Raw genomic sequence first — 20,421 nt, 5'->3', positions numbered from 1 at the left:
GTTGATGTAACTTAAAGGTTGCAGGGTGGTGTAGCCCAGTATCTGTGTACTGGATACTTGCTGAAGAACTCATTTTGCATGCTGGACAATGATGCTGGTTTTCTAGCTACCCACACCACAAAAATATTCAACCAATTTTGTCTCTTTGTGATGTCATTTGTTTGCATCTGGTCAGAGGTCTATAATCAAGTTGCCTGAAATTAAAATGGAATATTCTGTGCCCATTATGTTGAGCCCTTGCAGACAGGCAACGTTTGGTTAAGTTAAAGTTTGGGATGTATATTTTGCCAACTTCCAAAGGAATGTGCGCTCTGCTGCACAACAGGTGTGCAACCACAGCCCAACCTCCATTGATGTTTTCTTGCTTATTGATGTGGGATGTGACGGCCTTGCTGCAGCCAGCCTTCCATCCCTGACACTGCAGTCTAGCTCAGTTTGTTTGTTGCAGACAAATGTTCATTTATTGACAGGAAGGGTACAGGCTAATATGGAATATTTCAAATATAATGGAATGGTTTTAACTGAATTCTTTTGTGGATTATTCCATTCCAAAAACAATGGGAAGCATCTTGGAAAAATTATGAATTTGACAGATGGGTCAGCTGTATAGAAGAATATATTAAATCACTTCTTTTGAATGTTTCATTATAATTTTTTGTTAGTCTGTATACTATGACATCGAAGTATTAGTCCAGCTTAAAGCAAATCAGAGCTTACTGTATGCCACTCGAAGTTTAAACAGAATGCTTGGTCTTAGAATACTGAGCAGCTATCGTCTCACATTCAGATGCAGAATGTACAAGTATGTTGGCCATCAATTGGCTGCTGGCTGGGGTCTTTGCACTGTGTTAAAGTGAAACTGTTAAAAGAAGACCTGAGGCAACGCAAAGCATTTGAACGGCCAGCTATTGTTGGCAGTAGTTTTTTTTTTTTGTTTTGTTTTGTTTTTTTTTTTTTTTTTTTTTTTTGTTTTTTTGGTTGTTTTTTTGAGGATAGTCAGTATATTCACTGTGTACCATAGAACCGGCAACATATGATGCTCAGGCATCCTATGCCACAGATATCTGACATACCATAATGTTAGGTTGTATTTAATCTCAATATTTAATCTCTCAACAAGGTAAGATCATTGAAGGAGGAACTGTTATGGCTTGAGTATCATAAAAGCATACTCAGAAAAGCCATTTTCTGCCATATTAATGTCCATGCCAGATGACAGAATTTGTGTATCACTGTAGTATTAGACTTGCCTGATATCAGACAGAATTGTCAGCTCTCTCAACACTCCACCATGTCATCTTCAGTCTGACATTGCCTCCACTCTAACCGATTTCCGTGGGGGAGGGGAATTCAATTTTCCCTAGCCAATCATTTGAGACCAACGTATCCGCCTGATCTAACATCATTTTAAGTCGACACTGATAGTTAGATGTGCCAACCTACTGGTTTTGCCTTGGAATGTAGAAAAAACAAGCTTAGATGTCGGGCTGCTATCGATTTTAGAACAGCCTCGATAGCAGCATCTGTCTTGTCTATTGCGGTCGCCATTGTTATTACTCCTTGGTTCTGGTGCACAGCTTGACAACTGTTAGTCCCGCCCTTGGCGCTGATTGGCTAATTGGTAGTTGTCCCCCTGCGGCGCCCATTGGATAATCGCTTTTTCAATTGAGAAACCGCTGTTTCGTGTCACTCAGTCCACTCGGTGGAGTCTGGACCCAGGCAAGTATTAGACTTGAATTGCAATTGCTTGAAACAAGGAATAAACCTAGTTATAGTGAAACCAGTGTAACTGCAGAAACAGAGAATGTGTCCCACAACCACGACAGTTTTGAGCAGCTGGTGTGTTGGGTGGCATTAGTTCTGTCTATGCATATTGTAAACTGGAATAAAACAATTCTTCGAATGTCCTCATGAAGATAAAGAACATTGCTGGGTTCAATATTAAGGTCTTTTATTTTTATTTTTTTTGCCCAGCTGGGCAAGTGGGTCAGAAAGCAAATGAACAAAGACAGTGTGTCATAAATGCAAAGCAACAAACATCCCCCCCCCAAGAGATGGACTCCTTAACTGTGAGTGAGTGATAAATTATCATAAACTCGCAGCCATTTTCTCTGGAGTAGGGATGGCTATCGTAAGAATTTTATTGATACTGCTATTCTTATCGATGCTCTTATCAGTTCGGTTCTTTTTCTTTACTAAATAATTGCTTTTTAAAAGTATATTCCCTTTAAAAAAAAAAAGAATACATTCAGAACAGGATTGGAACTGAATATTTTATATAACTAAATGTTTGTAGAGCAGCAACAGTAAAGTTTACAATGGCAGTAATCTCACTGGAAACAAATCTAAAATGTCAGTAAAATAAATCAGATTTGTGATATCAAAATACTGAGTGATGTCGGTGTTCTTCATTCTTTCTGAACATCAGTCAGTATCAGTCCTTCCTCCTGTCCTCTGTCCTCCTCCCTCTGCTGCTGCTGTGATTCACTGCAGGTAAGTTACCTGGTAGAGGGGGGAGGGCTGCTTTGTCTCAGCCAGTGCAGAATTAGCCAAATTTTAAGATCTGTGGCACACTAAGCTAAACAGTCAGACTCCATACAGACAGCTTCGTTTTAGCTTGTTTGTAACAATTCACAATTAGCTGAGCTAGCTTGCTGTGCTTGTGTAAAACATGAGACTGCAGACAGAGCAGATTAAAATATCGCTTTCTACATGTTCAGACGTTGTGCTTGTTAAACAGGTGTATTGATACAGAATTGGCTTTTTACTCACGGAGGTTTTATTGCACTTACTTACAGTAACGAGCGTAGTTGTTGTGAACTCAAGTAATCTCCACCGCTGCCTGTCTGATCTGCTGACCGCTGACTGCGCTCTGTGTGTGGACGAGCTCAGCCCGACACAGACAGCAGGAGGCTGCAGCGGCTCTGAATACTACAGTCTTTAATGATTTAGCCCTGGGGGCTGTTTAAGACAGGGTTTCAGTACCCATCAATACTCGCGAGTGCCCGATCGATATGCGTTACTCCATCATCAACTCCCGAAAAATATGTTTGTTTGTAATGTTTCATTCTTTTTTGCTAGATTTACTTGCCCAATGTGGCATTTTACTTGCACCAGTCAATCCTTATTGTTGAGCCCTGCATTGTTGGACTAACATTCTCCATCTCACTTTACTTAGTTGGTCATAAACCCCAGATTTGTTTTCAACTCATTTTTAAGCACCAATATGTGCGTCAGTGCTTTTTGTATTGTGAAAAATTGTGCAGCAATATATTTTTACAACCCTAACTAGCACCAGCACCTGATGTGTACTAGTGTTAATATTGATGTGCTTTGGGCAAAATTATGCTTTTCAGTATCTTATTGACTAGTGTTGACTCTCAACTATATGATGGTTAAGTATTTTATATTCAGCAGGCACTTGATCATGTTACAGTTGAAGCCCTTGTTTTATACTGAGCACACTGCTGCGTTTACCTTCAAATGTTAGCATGACAGACAAACGGCAAACAAGATTTTTTTTGTACATTCTTGCTTTAAAAAATAGATTGTTCGGCAGCCCACTGCTACCACGTACTCTCTCTGCTCCTGATTTTTACCGTAATGTCAACACATGCTTTGATTGTATCACGTACCCCTACATACAGGCTCAGGTTAGGCTAGGGCTGAGTACGACTTGGGGCTCAGCTGGTCTCACGTGTCGGCTTTATAAAATGGGTCTACATTATATTTGAGGGGGCTTACTTACTTTACTTAGCAAAGTTAACAATATAATTTAGTAAACATTGTTCTGGGATCAGACCCCAGAGCAGTGCTAGGACCAGCATTTTTTGGTTTGGCCAGAAAAAGACAAATGCAGACCACACGCTTGTCTTTGTAGAGATACTTCGTCCTGAAGCTGGGGCTGCCGTTGTTTGGCTACCTTTCTTCATAGCCTATGATGTAGCCTGTGTAACTACAAAAGTACTTGCAGTAGTCATTTGTGCTCAAGTACATGAGTATTTGGGTAAGTTTTTAATTTGTTGGTTTCTAAAACACTGAGTAGGGATGGGAATCGAGAACCGGTTCCAAATGTCCGATCCATCGAAATTGTATGACTCAAAGCTTATCAATTCCTTTTATCGATGCTGGCATTTTTTTCCGGACAATTGCGCATTGCAAAACCATGACGTCAAACTCATGCGTCTGTGTTGCTGTAAACTTTCAAGGAGTCATGGCGGAGAGGAAGAAAAGGTCCAAAGCGTGGCTTCATTTCACAAAGAAAGATAACAGTGCTAGTTGTAATGTCTGTAAAATGATCATTTTGGAAGGAAGGGTGGAAACACGAGCAGTATGCTGAAACATCTTTCCACGCAGCATGGGCTTACATTCCAGGAATGCCATGTATTTGACACTCTGCTTCCCAACCAAGCAGCACATTCATTACCGAGGGTAAATATCCTATGTTATAATAACATTGGCACTACGCAGGCCAGGCTTAGCATATTTTTTTTCTTTCACTACGAAAACTAAATGAAAACGACTGCTGTACAAATATTCTCTCATTTCATCCATTTTAGATGACAGACTGTTGCTACAGCTAGCTCTCACGCTACAGCCAGCTCAACTCACCAATCAGCTCCCAGCCAGCAAAACCCTTTCACACTTGGTGCGAAGAAAGGGTGAACGAGTGTCACCGTGCAGTCACAAAATTTGTAGTGAACGTTTTGCACCCTTTCTCAACAGTAGAAGAACCAGAATTTTGGTAGGTTACCTGCTTTCCTAGAGGTTAGTTGTGTAAATTGATGTACAGCTTAAGGCAGACATAGACTGTGTGCGATTTCTTGCCTATTAAACGTGCAACTTTTGCACACTTGAGTCACATGCATGCCTTTTTTCTACTGTGTTCACACTCAGATATAATAAAACTGTTGCGTTGACGCTGAAAACCTGTGTAGGCCTACTTTTTTTCCACATAGAAAATTGATCAGGAATCAACAAGGGAATCGATAAAGGATAATAGGACCGATAATCAGAATGGTGTCGGTAAAATCTTATCAGTTCCCGTCCCTACAAATGAGCTCTGCAATAAACCAGCACATTATTTCACAGCTAACCGTTTGTGTGGAGCATTTGTCCATCATAGTGACAGATAAGAGAACAGTTTGAGTTCTAAGGTAAGGCTACAGTACGTCAGAGGACATCTTAATGTGATACAGATGGTTGCTAGTGTAAGATAGTCAATTACGCAATTTACAGCTGGCTTATTACCCGCTTTTCTCCAGTACTAACCCAACTCTGGTACAGATTTAACCTATTATCTGTCTGTTTAGTTTTTCATACAAGTAAGAGACAGGAACTCTCCCTATGTCAGTGCTGGCCTATGAACAACCTGGTTAAAATAATATCAATTTAAGGAAATCACTCTTCAGTGGCCTGTTAAAGCTTTCTTGGTTAGGAGATATTTATATGCATTCTTTGTTTTTGGAGGATGAACAACCATGGGCTCTTGACCTTTTATCTGCTGCCCAAATCCCCCTCTCCCCCAGGTCTTTTCTGAGCCATGATGTTGCCTGTCTGCACTGGCCTTTATTGTCACTGTCAGACATGATATTGAAGTTTCAACATCTCCACGTCTCCAGAGACCCCTTTGGCTTCTTGTTGTACAGGGTTGATCTTTCCATGGTTGTCCTGACAGAAGAAAATCACAGTCATGTGGTTTCTTCTAGACTGATGGCCAGAATGATCATATCTGTACCACAAAGATTTAAAGTGGATTTCTTTGCCTGTGTAGGTCCAGCCTTCGATGTACAGAAGGTGGTGTCTATCCTAGCTGTACAGGACACAGTTAGTTGTATCAAAGGGAGCAAACCATGTGGGTGCAACCAGAAGTGCCTGTTGTACTCATGCTAACTGTGACTGAAGGTGGATAGAGGCTGTGTGATTTTGACCCCTGCCCCTCTACTGTCTGCCCTAGTGTTTAGACTCGTCAGTGGGGAAGAGGAAAAGAAGCTTGGCTGTTAGCTCTTCTCAGGACCCATCTTTCTCAGGATTAAACCAGGTGTGACCTTTACCACAACACCAGCTGCCTCACAACAGCAGTTGTCGCTTTGCAATCACTACCTAACTACACTGGTTTAAAGTGAATCAGACCACCAGCACCCATCTTGCACTCATAATGCCCAATGTTATGTACTCCTCCACCCAGTGTGCACTTCATTAACAGTGGGAGAGAAAAGCAAACTTTCCATCAGCGTTGCCTAGGGATTAGCTATTGTTCCTATTTGTTGTAACAAGGGGTACCATTCCCTCTAATTGTGGCTCAAATGGATTCTTAGCATTAAAAGCCAGGTCCTGTCTCTCTTTAATGTGATGTTTGGCCTGAGAGTAGTGAAAGCATTTATCCAAGTGAAATCCAATGATTCTTTCTATAATAATTCATATTAAACTAAAATCAAACCTGAGCTCAGAGCTAAGGCAGTATTGAACTTGACCTGATCATATATCATTAAATAGCAGGCTAGCTGACTAGGAGAATGTTATTAGACAATGTATAGACAACTAATAATATAATACTACCACATAGACAGTATAACATAATCATTTTATATTGTATATAAAATATATTTTATATCTACTTGCATGACTCCTTTCATGAGATTAGATCAGAAAAAAATCAGGACTTAATAAAATGTTTGGTAATAGTACAAAACAAACTCAAACAAATTCATTTTAAAATGCCAAGCGAGCCTGCAGGTATTTCATAGTTTAGAGGTATAAATCAGAAAGCAACGTCACCTGTATCCTTGTGGGAAACATTGGGGACATCTAAAAAAGAGGCAATGGAAGACAGTGTTTTGGCTGGAACATAAAATGAAACACAATCTTAGATTTTAAGAAAGTGCTCGGTCATTTAAAGTTATACAAGCAAGTAAAAGGAATCAGGTCAATCATAATATTCAGACTAACTTAAACCCAGTCCTTTTATGTAAAATGTGTGTCCAATTTGTGAAATGATTTGTAAGTAGATGAATCACAGCCAAGCTACCACTTAGATTAAAATGTCAAGTTACTCACCAAGATACAAAGAGAAGATGAAGCTGCTTCATCAAAGTCTGAGTAAGCAGTCACTTTCCCTTGTTAAAAAACAGCTTGCCTATTTCATATAATCCACTGCCAGCCCACCTAAACTAAGGCACCATTTTAACCGCTCATCTGCTTCATGTGATTACTGATTACTACCAGAATTTTTAAGGACCTTGTTCTTTTTCAAAAATTTGAATGTCTTTGTCCAGCTCAGCTTAACTACAAGTACGGTCTAATTTTCCATGGGTGTCATAAGGGCATGTGACTCACATTCATTTAGCATTAGCCCCACAGGGCTTTCATCAGGCAGTTGGGTTAGCAGTAAGCACCACAACATCCACGCCATGTGTCTTTTGAAATTTTGGTGATAGTTGTCCGACAAACCTAAACACAATATTTTCTTCCTGAAGGCTATTCTCAGGCCAATGTAAATATCACAAGGTTTACCAGGAATTGGCCTCTCATATTGGCTGTTGCTGCTTGTGCTGTCCAAACTTGGGATTGATTAGGTCCTTTTTTGATTGATTTGTATTTGTTTCACTCTGTAAAGTATTAACTGGATTTTCTGTTTTTAAATTAGTTTTTGTTTTTATTTAAATTTTATTGGTGTGGTGCATGAGTTATTGAAATTGTGGCAATGGAAGTACCCATTGGCAGCATTGTAAATACATCTAAATTACACAAACTAGAAAGCTTAACTCCATCCAGGGCTTAAAACGAATTGCAAGTGTACATTTAAAATGCAGATAAGTAGACATTTCCCAGAAGCAGCTTGCTTATTATGCACTGAGTAATTGGACAGTTGTTTGACAATAATGGCCAGTATGGGGATGTATTTCAGGTGTACTGGGGAGCAAGTGCACCTAAATCACACCTGTAGTTTGTCTGAATTTACCAAAATTTCAAGACACAATATGTGTAAGCGGCTATCCCAGATAGTCTGGTATGGTCACGTTTGGTCTAGCATGTCATAGTGTGTATGGACAAGGAATTTCCATATATTGTGCAAAGTGGCAGTATAATGTTGTGGTATCTTCAGTGTGTGAAACACTTTTTCAATAGTGTTTCTCTATAATAATGCGTTGACTTTACAGCTCACTTCTGGTTGTGTTCCCTTTGACAGACCTGTTAGGGTTGTAAATCAGTTTTTGTTGGGCTTTACAGTTCCCTGCTTTAGTTTAAGATGCCACATCAATATTTATTCGGTTCTTTAATGTAATGGCAATATAAGCCCTGGTGTCAAGGTCTGTATGAAAAGACCTTAATGTAGAACATATTTTGTAGATGTTCATCATTTACATTCACAAACAACATGGCACATACTATTACTTACCTTTTTAATATGGGTTGAATTCAGGTTTAAGATGGTGAAAACAATCACTAACTGTAAATACTAAGAACTGCTGTTTTGTTTTGTTTTTTTCAAATAGCAGCAGTCTGAACTGAAACTGCAGAGGTGTGTTCTCTGGACTTTATTTACACCAGTAACACACAGCTAGTCAATATTTGCCAAAGCAGTCACTGTGAAAAGCAATGGGTAATGGGCCAACAGGGCTTGTCTTGACTATTGAGGAAGTATGCAGGTGGATAAGCTGACACAGGACAACATGAAGGCAGCGCCCTCAGCCTGTCATTTTGTGCCCTGCTGAACTCCTGTTATGGTGAAACAGAAGCTCTTGCTACTGGCCCCGGAATCCACACGATTGCTTTTTTTGGCCTGGAAAGCCAACGTATAGCCTGCTTATCTGGCTGTTGTTTAGATTAGCAGTTAGCACAAAGGCATGGAGAGTTTGTGGTGGGTTTAATGTGGGTTTTGGTCTGCTTGTTCAGGAAGTGTTCGACTTGTGCTTGATCCCTCAGCATACCTTGGATGTTTACTGTCATTAAGCCATTAAAAAGTACAGATGGCATCTGTCACTTTTATGGAAAAAAATCTGACTCTGCAGCACAGTAACCCATATAACGCAACCTCTCAAAATGTGGGTATAACTAAGTGGCATAATTGTCAGAGAGTCCAACAAAAGAGCAGACTGAACAGCAAAGCTTTAGGAAAGTAGCTGCTTAACTGGATAAGTAAGCCACCCAATACATGGTAGGAAATTGAAACAAGGCAGCTTGATCTTGAGTCAAGTGTGAAACTAAGCAACCTCAGTTGATTATTCAATGGATCGCACAGTGCTAACTGTATTCCATTGCTGAATCTCTTATATGTAGAAGTCATGTGTTAATAACCACTTTTCATAGCCTCTGCACTAAACAGTCAAATGCCCTTTTTTTTAAATGGGTGAAAAAGCTGAGTGTGGTCTCTCAGCCTAATGACAACAAGGTGTTGTAGTGGAATAATGGTAATAACTTCAATTTGTATTCCTTTTGTTTTTTACAACATCTTAAAAGGTTCTTGCTGATTAAAAGAAAAAAATGCACTCTCATATTGTACAATAATAAAGTGAAGGTGAAACTTGTCGTCTGCAGCTTTCACAGAACACATCTGGAAGTTGGCTAGTTTTACTATGGTGTAAGAGTACTGTTGCTACACTGAAGCTATGAGAAGTGACTTCATTTTTTAGGGATGTAGTCGATATGGCACTTTCCCCCCTGTACATATTAATGTCGTCACAAGGATCTCATCAGTCACTGCAATAATGTTTTTGACATTCGTGTTTTACAGCAGGACTCATTTTCCGTGTCTAAAAAGAAGAAAATATGTTGAAGTAATTTTGTGCATCATCATTTCTGATTTAACTTTTGGATTATTATCACGGTTCTGTGGGGTGTCACTGACAGATAACCACCATGTGTTCTCTCCCTCTCTATCAGTTGTTCCTTATTGACTTTGGTTTGGCGAAGAAGTACCGAGACAACCGAACACGACAGCACATCCCCTACAGAGAAGACAAGAACCTGACTGGCACAGCACGCTATGCCTCCATCAATGCACACCTGGGCATTGAACAGAGGTCTGTGCACATTTAATATTTGATTTCTTGATAACTTTAAATTTCTTTTGAGAGAGAAATCAAGCCAATAATTAAAATGTGTTTGGACTTGGCATTTGAAAACATGGGAACTTGTTTCTCAGATGAGCAGAGCAACCCAAGCAAGACTTGAGTTGGCTTTCAGAGGAATCTGTTGAAGTTGCAGTTTATCCTGGTCACTGGAACCAGCCTTTCACTAAATGTTTGAATTTCCATGACTGTAATAAATTAGATCTACTACACACAATTTTTTTAGAGCAGTAATGCCCTGCTTGTGTACTCAACAACTAACATTATTGCTGTCTGCAGTCGCCGTGATGACATGGAGTCACTAGGCTATGTGCTGATGTACTTCAACAGAACCAGTCTGCCGTGGCAGGGATTAAAGGTATGAAAATATAACTGTGGATGTGACTGACCTCTATTCTCAAGCTGTTTTTTGTCCTTTTTTGTGTGTGTGTTTTGTTTTTCATTTTATTCGACACTTAAATACACATTATAAAAACATTGTGTTTTCCAGTATATGGTCTATACTGCTAATGGTGCTTTTTTGCGTTAAGGTGAGCATAAAGTTTTTAAAGCCTTGGTAACTTAACTATGGTCAGTGGTCCACTTGACATGTCCAGGTCAGAAGCACGGAGGGCAGTTGTACTAGGGGGTTGATGAGCCACAATGTGTGAATACTGAAAATGTGTCATTTGCATTGACACGGAATGCACATGAAAATGCAGTTTGATGCCACCGAGCACTAGTGTTGACCAGCTACTACAACAGCAGCCGGTGAGCTGTGGTGCCAACATGGTTATGGTGCAGAAATAGTAACGCAGATACTGCATTCATGTTGCAAAAGCTAATGTTGTCCGTGTCAGACATTTCAGTGATATTATGTTGCTAGTAGCATTAATGTTTCCACGTGTTTGTCAGGCTGCCACAAAGAAGCAGAAGTATGAGAAGATCTCGGAGAAGAAAATGTCCACCCCTGTTGAGGTCCTCTGTAAGGTAAGTCCATGTTAAACAGAGACAGTGGTGAAAGTTATCTTACTTCACATCCACACAACTCAATTTTATGAATGCATGTTCCCAGGGTTTCCCAGCAGAGTTTGCCATGTATCTGAATTACTGCCGTGGCTTGCGCTTTGAGGAGGCTCCAGACTACATGTACCTGCGCCAACTGTTCCGCATCCTCTTCAGGTAAACACGCAAACACATCCTTAAGGAAAAAGGCGATTTTTGCAGTGGCCAGTTTTTATACCAGCACTGATTCACGTCTGTCTACTGTAGGTAGTACAGGTCTGTACTACTTATGACAGAAGTGTTAGTTTGCAAAGTAGGACAGTCATTATGGGTTACTCCAGTCCATCACTTGTGCTGGTTAAAATGACAACTGTCGCAGTCAACAGCAATACAATAAATGTTAAATCCACAAGTTTGACTAACTATTGTAGAGGAGTTACAATTTTTGGTCATTGAGTTTATACTGCTTATCAGCCGTTATCCACATCAGCAACATATATTCTTATAGGTTCTGACGTTGTTGCTTATTTCATCACTTTTGGTAACATCTTTATCTCAGCAGTAGAGTTAAGTAAAACTGCTTCTGAATGCTCCACTTTCTCTTTTTTGTACTCCACTGTTGGTTTTTCTTGTGATTTGTATGTCATCACATGTAGGAATAAATTTTTTCTTCCTACTATTCTTCCTTTCTACCTTCCTTCCTCCCTACCCTCCTCTTCTCTCCTGTCTGACTTTGCCCTCCATCTCTTGCTACTTTCACGCTGCTGTTGTTGTCCTGCAGTCCTTGTCCCGCTGTCATTCTATAACTTGTTTCAAACAGCTGATTGTTTGGAATATTGTGTTGATAATGTGTTTCTGTGTGTTTTTTTAGAACTCTGAACCACCAGTATGACTACACATTTGACTGGACCATGCTGAAACAGAAAGCTGCCCAGCAGGGGGCCTCCTCTGGGGGCCAGGGCCAGCAGGCACAAACCCCCACAGGCAAGCAAACTGACAAACCCAAGCCTAACATGAAAGGTTAGTAGCAAACAGCCAAGCGACGTTTTTTACAGACACCAATTGCTCATATATTCATTCAGTATTGTATTTAGGACTATTAAATATTGTTTTATTCCCTAACCCACACCCCAGTGCCCCCTTTTTAAAAAGAGTAAAAACACCAAATTGGACATCAAAAGCAAATAAAGCTTATTATTCCTGATGGAATGATGGAGCAAAACAGCATTATAAGTTTGAGGAGGCACCCTAAAAGAACAGAAAATCCAAAATAAAAGAATTTGACACAATTGGTCTGTCTTGCAGAAGCAAAGACGTCCTTGGGGAATTTGACTACTAACTTTGCTGCCATGCTATTCTGTTCCTTTGTTGGGGCTGGACAACGGGCTCTCTCCGTTGTGACACTGCTTTAATGCTGACCAACTCACTCTGATCACACACCTATGACTCTTCTGCAGTCTGTCTTTATTAACATTCCCTCTCCAAACTGGATAATGTTGAAAATATCTTCATTGTTTTTCCCCCCTTACTAAACACTTGTTTTCCCTTGCTATTTCACTGTGACATTAATGATCCACACTTGGTGTCAGGCAGATGGAGACTAGGTGTGGCTCATTCGGAACAACAACCTGAGGAATATTGGTCCCTCAGGACTGGAATAAAGGTTATACCCGTTATGTCACTGTATGCAGACATTGCCACAGCCACTCTCCTGAGTGGCAAACAAGTCAGTTCTGCCACAGTGGGTTCACATGGGAAACAAAAAAATGGAAATGCTGCTAAAATGGTAAAGCACTATTGTATAATTGACTTCGCAATCGATTTCACATAAGAATTGCAATTCTTACCCTCAATGAATCTGAATCAATTCACTCAATTTTTTTGTACGTTTTTAATAAAGTTATGTTGATGGAACAAAAAAGCAGAGCCCAATCACAAGAGCACAGTGCAACACGCTGGCGATGTACAGCATGCACAAGTTATTTTGTAATCCATCAAGCATTTGGGCACATTTTGAATTTAATAGCTTAATAGTTAGCTTTGCATGACGAAAGTGAAGTACTTTGTTGATACTTTGTACCAATTCAGTTGCCAATTTATTGCCAATTTATAACAGAAGTTATCTTATTGCAGAGCAGGTCTAGACTGTACTCTTTATAATATTTAGAGATCCAACAAATCCCACCATGAGCAAGCACTTGGCAACAGTGGCAAGGAAAAACTTCCTTTAAGAGGCAGAAACCTTGAGCAGAACCAGACTCAATGGTGGGCGGCCATGAGAGAGAGGTTATTATACATTTTTACATATTTTTTTAATAATAAAAAATGTATGGTGGTCGTAATATTAATAAATTAATAATAGTAGTAATAATAATGGTAGGAATAATACGACTAATAATAATTGTAGTAGCAGTTGTTGAGCAGGAACACTGGGGCAGCAGGTGGCCCACAAGCATTGAACTCCAACACTAACAAATAAGACCAGCTGACCAACTCTGGGCAGGTGAAGAAAATAACTCGATCCATTGTCACTTTTATTTCAAAAGACTTACGCCTGTGCGTCGTTTTGGATGACAATGGCTTTCCCCGGTACTAATGTTGCAGCAGAGAAGCTGTTCTCCACTACTGAAGATAGGCAATCACTATCATATAATAATTTTTTGTAGTTTTGTAGTTGCTGCTAGCTTAGTTGAGACAGAAATGTGTAAAGCGGTAACATGATATATTGCATTTTGATTCTGCTCATAAGACACACACACTGTTAAGCAAGTATGGAATTGTTGACAACTACCTTTTGTTCATTTAGCTTTTTCGTAGCTTTCATTTTATTATATGCAGAAGAAGTCATTTTTACTGCATATGTCATCAAGTCAAATTGTCAGTATGTGGCAGCTAGTTCCATACACATTGCTGCGAAACCACAGATTTACATAGATTTACACAAAATAACATTACATGAAATACTATGGTTTCAGTTTAATTTCTCATACACTTACTGTCACATTTTGACTTTCTGTTGATTTTTCTTGTTAAAAACCACTTTGGTTATTAATTACATAAATTTCTTAAAACATTAATAACATTGCCTGGCATAATCTTCTCTAGTAGAGTTCATGAAAGCTGGTGGTCCAGTCCTGGTGATGAGGAGGGCCATAAGTCAGATAACACTGTCCCATTCGATTGCAGACACTGTACAGTCAGGTCATTCTGTCTGTTTGAAAGGGCCATTTGTGAACAAGAGATATAATTTCAACTAATATGCCTTACTTGGAGCATTACAGATCTGCAAAAAGCAACAAACTGACAATCAACTGACAACAATCTTAGATCTTTCTCTTGGAACAGCCTCAGAAACGCAGTGTATTAAAAATTTCCTCAGGACATGTTTTAATATTAGATATGGGGTACTTGTTTGCTTTGCCTTGACTATTTTGTACAGTGGCTCAGAGGTGCAAAACACCTCCAACATTAGACCAAACACTAACAGAGTAGAGCCACGGTGGTGGACAAGGGAAAACTCACTGCAACTTAAGAAAACACATGCAAATAGACAAAACACAAGCATTTTGTTTTGTATTGTTTCTCCAGTTTGCGCAGTCAGCACTTACCTCGCGGGCGCATGCAGATTCAAAGAAAATGTTTGTAAAGCATTTTTGAAACTAAAAATGAAGGTAAATTTGAAGGAATTAAAAAAAAAAAAATGTTGGCACAACTGTTAATCAGAAATAATAACCAGGTTAATCAGTGACTGTAGCCTGCTATCAACGTTGGAGTGGCCAAGTGCACATAAATAGCATTTCCTACAGTCTGTAAGGTTTCTTGCATTAAACCCACCAGTGACTTGGTTTTTGTCCCCACATTTAGGTTTAGACAGTTATTCTGTGATGTACTATGAGGAGACAATAAAGCTCCTTGATTTTGACATGCTCAGGTCGTACAGCGGCATCTTGTGACCAGGGTCGTCGAAGTAGCTTTATTTGTGATTTAAAGGTCCAGCTCCTCCATTTAGGAGGAGCTATTGGCAGAAATGGAATATAATATTTGTAAGTATGTTTTCATTAGTGTATAATCACCTGAAAATAAGAGTCGTTGTGTTTTCGTTACCTTAGTGAGCCGTTTATATCGACAGAGGGAGCGGGTCCCCTTCCACAAAGGCCGCCATGTTGAACTGCCATGTTTCTACAGTAGCTGCATGCAGCGGTCACTTTTAGCGCAGAGTAGAGCAGTAGCAGAAGTCAGAAACCCACAACATAAACATGAACGAATGATACTCCGACTTCAATAACTTCATGAGTCACAAACCATGACAACAAATTTGACAAGCATGTCAAAGCCGTGTTCAGCACTTTTTAGTGTCATCTGTAAACACTGAACACGCTTTCTGAAAATGCGACATTTCATGAAACGGAAAAGGTAGGGACTAGGCATGAGCGAGTACATCATTATCTGTATCTGTTCAGCCAACAAAATTATATGTATTCGTACCTGTACTTGGAACGGGCGGGGCTTAAACCGGATGTGGGTGGTGCTTAAACCGGAAATGTGCTAAACAGACCGGAAGTTAATTGATATGGATTGATCAGAAGTTGCTATCTTTATTAGAAAACTATTTACAGAACAGCCTCAGAATTGAGCTTCAGAGTAAGGGTTTTTTTTGTTTGTTTTTTTTAAGTTAGCTATAGCTATAAGCTATATTTACGAGATACATTTACAGATATTAACACATTTTACTCTGATGATACTCGTACTCATAAAAAGTGGTAATTATTTGTACCGGATACTCCCTTCAGCCGAGTACTCGCTCAATCCTAGTAGGGACACCAATTCTCGTTCACCTAAGTCAGTTCAGAGTTAAATCAAGATTGGTCAGCGATACTAATCAGAAGTGAACTTCCACAGATGCACTGGCTGGCCATGGATGTATCGTAGGATGCTACTGGGCCAATCGTTTATGCCTTTGTCGTTATAGAGTTGCGAAGTAGAAGTAGTTTTGCTGTCAGTTTAGGCTTCAACAGGTCCAGTGTGGACAGTCACACAGCCAGGACAAGCTGCTGTTTTCCTGGTTCAGACATGAGCTATCAACGGCACTTTGTACATAACTTTATTGGAAAACTGGCTTATTAGTCAATCTGTTGTACAGTTTAAAACCTGATTTAATGCTGAGTCATATTGTCTTTTAATAGCTTTCACTTTAATTTAAAAAAAAAAATTATACAATCAGTCATTTTAATTTTTTCTTAATATTCTTGTTAATTTTCTCTTACATACATTTCCAGTTGAGCAGGCAGTGGCACCGAATAACTTTCTGATTTTTAAATCTAAACTACAGTAAGCACTGCAACTCGTCACTTACATAGTTCAACTTATAAAACAGATCTTAAACAGATGTTAAAAACAGATGTTAAAATGAGACCCATCTCTAACCTATAAAATACTCTGAACCCCCCCCTTAATGACTAACTGCATACTTCCTGCATCTTTTGTCACAGTTACAGCCACAATAACTTCTTTGGTGAAATTTTACTTTGTTGCACTTACAGAAAGTAATGAGTTAGCCTCCACAGAATGCTCGCTTTAAAGGGAAATATGACAGTGGTCCAGAAAGCCCATCCTCAGTGAGTGTGTGGGCGGGCGAGCGAGAGAGTGATGGTGACTGCACTCAGAGCAGACAGGTGTTGGCGATCAGAGCAGAGGGAAAGGTTAGCAGTGGAGTGGCAGTAAATGTACAGCGTAGGTTACAGTTTGCCCATGAATAAACGCTGCAGCTCCTCAGTACCCAAGACGTTCCCGTGTCTTGCCTCCCAGCTGCTGGGTAAAAGTGAAGGTGGTTAGCATCAACTTCAGCCCTGGAGGAAAACAGTCTTCCCTGTGCTTCCTGACCACGGTCTGAAAGCTGCAGCAGGAACAGTTAACACTATGCTTAAGTTACCTCACAAAGCTTTTATTGCATTTTCAAAATCACAATGTTAACGATGGTAGAGGTTTCAGTGGTCGATGGCTGTCAGCCCAACCCTAATGAGTGGCATTAGTCCTCTCAATTTAAATCGTTTAAAAAATGTAAAAAAGGAAAATATCGTGTCTTTTGATTGTCATGAACTCTAGCCTATCAGCTCTAAAAGCCTGACAGTCGCATCCATAATGCCTGTGCTGCCTATCTCAGTGAGGATTTTTCTTTGTTTGATTACAAACCACTGAGATGGACCAGTTTCGTTAGATATTGCTAACCACTAAACTTGCTGGCAACGTCCAAAAAATTAGAGCTGAAAGCTGATTAATCAGCTCCCAGTGCAGAGAACACTGCTGTAGTAACATGCGTCCAAACCTTGTGATGTTCACGGGTTATCTGCCTTCATGTCATGCACAATTTGTGCAAATGCTCACACAGTTCTCCTATTTAAGTCCATGTTCAGGTAGCTCCCATGTATCATAGCAAGTGAGTCTCTCAGTTTAAGAACTACTGTGATTAATGAATAAGCACAAACGAGGAAAAGTATTGCGATATGACAGAAGACATAACCTGACCAGACAAAGTAGTGTGCAGGGTTTCCCTCTCTCCAAAAGTATAAAGACCTCCGAGTGTTCTTCCTTATTGCCTCTGCCAACAACATTGTGCTGTGGAAAAACAGGAAACGTTCTTTCACATATCTGGCTTTATCCTTTGGTGCATTTCCAGGGACCTTTTGTTCTTTCTGTGTTTAAGCACAGAATTTGAGTTTTGCAACTTGATGTCTTGAAAAATAAAATAAGTGAACTCAAGAAAATATTTGAAGATGCTTAATGCAACTGGACAATGGAATATAACTTCCTGAAAGTGTGTTCAAATTACCTGAGACAACTATGGAGAGTGAGTATTTCAAACTGGGATATTGAACAAAGTTAAAGAACTGTACTTTGGTATGTCCTGTATCATGATTTTCTCCTGCACCTCTCTTAAAGGTGGGTCAGAGATTCTAATCCAGTACACGTCTTTTTGGCAAATTCAGTGAATATCTGCTAGCTGTCCGCTCAGTGTGTGCGCTGAAAAACCCTCCGGTGTTTGTACTCAGCCCTGGCTCTGTGAATGGGAAACAAACAAACACTGTTCCAGCCATGATGTGTGTGTCAGGTGACGTTAAAGGACTTGCCCACGGACATTCAGCTAACTTTCTAGTTTGCCAAGCTGTGCTGCTGTTGTGATGTTAGCTGTAGCAGCAGGAGAGTTGTGAGCGTCGCTGTCTGGAGCTGCTGTGCTGGCTCTGGGAAAGCGTCTCGACCTCTCTGGCAGTTTGCTAACCCACAACCTAGCTAACGTTAGTTACATTACTTGCTGTGTCGCTGTTCGCTCTGAATCATGGTATTTGTCATGGTATTGGACTATTCCAGAATCGTATACCCCACCTTTAAGGACACTATTCCTATTTAATGTACCATTTGTTCCTTCCAGTGTCCTGTTCTTCACTGCTGTCCTGCTTTCAGACACTAACCTGCTGGTGGCTGTTGAGCCTGTGTCTCTGACACCACCGTCTGTGGGCTTCCGAACACTGTGCTAATGATGCTGCCTGTGTTTCTGTCTGTGTCTGTAGGTTTCTGAGTGGTCTCTGCCCAGAGCAGAGCTGCAGAAGCGTTGGTGACCAGGACCAACAAGTCTCTCTTCCTGGACAAGCGACAAACAGAAAGTCTGTGTCTCTCCTTCCATAATAACTATCTATGTAATGGAAATGTATGGATTTACACACGCCTTTGTCAGCTGTGTTATCTATATATTCATATGTATATATAATAAAACTCTGCACTCCGAAAGAAAAGAAGAATGAAAAAGCAGGTTTTTTTGGATGTGGAGGCTGTAGCCCCCTGCCCCCACCCCAGACACACACACACACACACACACACACACACACACACCCTTCCCCCATCCACCCCTGTCTCTGTCCTCCTTTCACTGTTGACTTTTTGTAAGGTTTCTTTGGAAACTGAAGTTAAGAAGATAGTCATCTGACCCTCTGTTCTTCTCTCCCAGTGGAAACATCTCAAAGCATCTCTTCCCCTTTTCACTCCTTCATTATTTCACTCCCTCCTTTTACCAAGCAAATGTTAAAACATGTAAACCTGAAAACTGTTCTCCCTTTTTGTTTCTGAAATAATTGAATGATGCAACCCTGGATGTTATTTACTAAAAAATCAAAAATGTTGGATTTTTTTCTTGTTTTCTTTTTTGTTTTCCTATGGTGATTAGGAGTTTGCCTGACAATATAAGCAGCTGATGGCAACAGTCAATGGTAGAATGATACTCTGGCTCTCTCCCTCTCTTTAGAGCTCTGAATTATTATTAAATCTGTTGTAAAACCTATGGTCTTCTCCAAAAATACCAATAAAAACATGACATAACTCTGACCTCCAAGCACAAGTCATTATCAACCACCTGCACAATGAAAACTGTCTCAGAAGAAAATGTGAAGCACCAGTCGTGTGTATGATTTCTGTCTGAACATGCCCTGCTGATTGATCTTTTCAGGTTATACAAATGGCATTGTTACAGGTTCTCCATCTCCACACCATGAGCATTTTTGATACGCGTACGCCGTTTAAACTTAAAAGTACTTTTGAGTTTTACAGTGATCTTCTTTTCTCCCACTGCTGTTTTTTGTCCCTGTTAATCTGCCGCCATTGCACAGTGCAAACTGCACATGCAGTACTGAACATTGTACAGTCAGAGTACATAAAACAACCCACAAATTAGTTTTCTTAATTTTATTTTAAGAATATCTTAAACATTTCATGTTAAATGTGTTGTTATTCTGCCTGAAGGATAAACATCCAAACAGTGGAAACTATATTGCTGCTGCACAGTACACAGAATGAATTCATACCGCCCTCTGCTCTTTCTCCTGTGTTTATGCTGTGTTGTTTTGAAGAGTCAAAGTGTGCTGGATCATGAGACTAAACCTCTTAAAGGTAAAACATTTAATAAAAAAACTTCTTAAGGCACTGTCTCAACATTTAATGAAATGATCACAAGCTACTAAAGGCCGTGTTGGGCAAACAATGTGAGAGTATAGGGATTGCGACTTTAAAGCAGTTAACTTAGTTGATCATCAGAGGTGTCAGTGATCAATATTGATTTATTAACAAAATTGTGATATAAAATGCCTCTTTTTCTTCGGAAGTCTGTTTAAACAATTGAAATGGGTGATCAGTATTAAGTCAAGAAACTTCATTTGAATCATAAAACAAATGCGGTCACTTCACATTGCTGCTTCTGTTCTTGCTGCCTGTCGTTATCCCAACAAATGGCCAAACAAAATTCAAAATATTGATTATAGATCTGTGCAGCTTTGAGCCTTTTTTTGGTGGACATACAGTAGATAGATGAGACTAAACATGAAGGGCA

The 20,421-nt window shown here is 39.9% G+C and overlaps 1 protein-coding gene across 5 annotated transcripts in view; it reads left to right on the top strand.

Annotated features, from left to right (window-relative positions):
* The window catches only part of csnk1a1 (casein kinase 1, alpha 1), a 34,897-nt gene extending 15,473 nt beyond the window's left edge, over positions 1-19,424 (top strand). The window contains exons 5-11 of one of the 5 annotated variants that reach the window (XM_044204428.1): positions 5,957-6,040; positions 9,883-10,022; positions 10,350-10,428; positions 10,965-11,039; positions 11,125-11,231; positions 11,926-12,038; positions 18,617-19,424. In XM_044204428.1, coding sequence (XP_044060363.1) covers positions 5,957-6,040; positions 9,883-10,022; positions 10,350-10,428; positions 10,965-11,039; positions 11,125-11,231; positions 11,926-12,038; positions 18,617-18,624 — 606 coding nt within the window. In that variant the 3' untranslated portion in view covers positions 18,625-19,424. Of the gene's footprint in view, positions 1-5,956; positions 6,041-9,882; positions 10,023-10,349; positions 10,429-10,964; positions 11,040-11,124; positions 11,232-11,925; positions 12,080-18,616 lie in introns of those variants that run through there. The other 4 variants (XM_044204426.1, XM_044204430.1, XM_044204429.1 and 1 more) reach the window with 4 other exon arrangements.
* Positions 19,425-20,421: the final 997 nt, after the last annotated feature.

Source organism: Siniperca chuatsi, linkage group LG8, assembly GCF_020085105.1.
Source record: "Siniperca chuatsi isolate FFG_IHB_CAS linkage group LG8, ASM2008510v1, whole genome shotgun sequence".
Lineage (NCBI taxonomy): Eukaryota > Metazoa > Chordata > Actinopteri > Centrarchiformes > Sinipercidae > Siniperca > Siniperca chuatsi.
The sequence above is the reverse complement of the archived record's forward strand: the minus strand, read 5'-3'. Positions and strand labels throughout refer to the sequence as shown.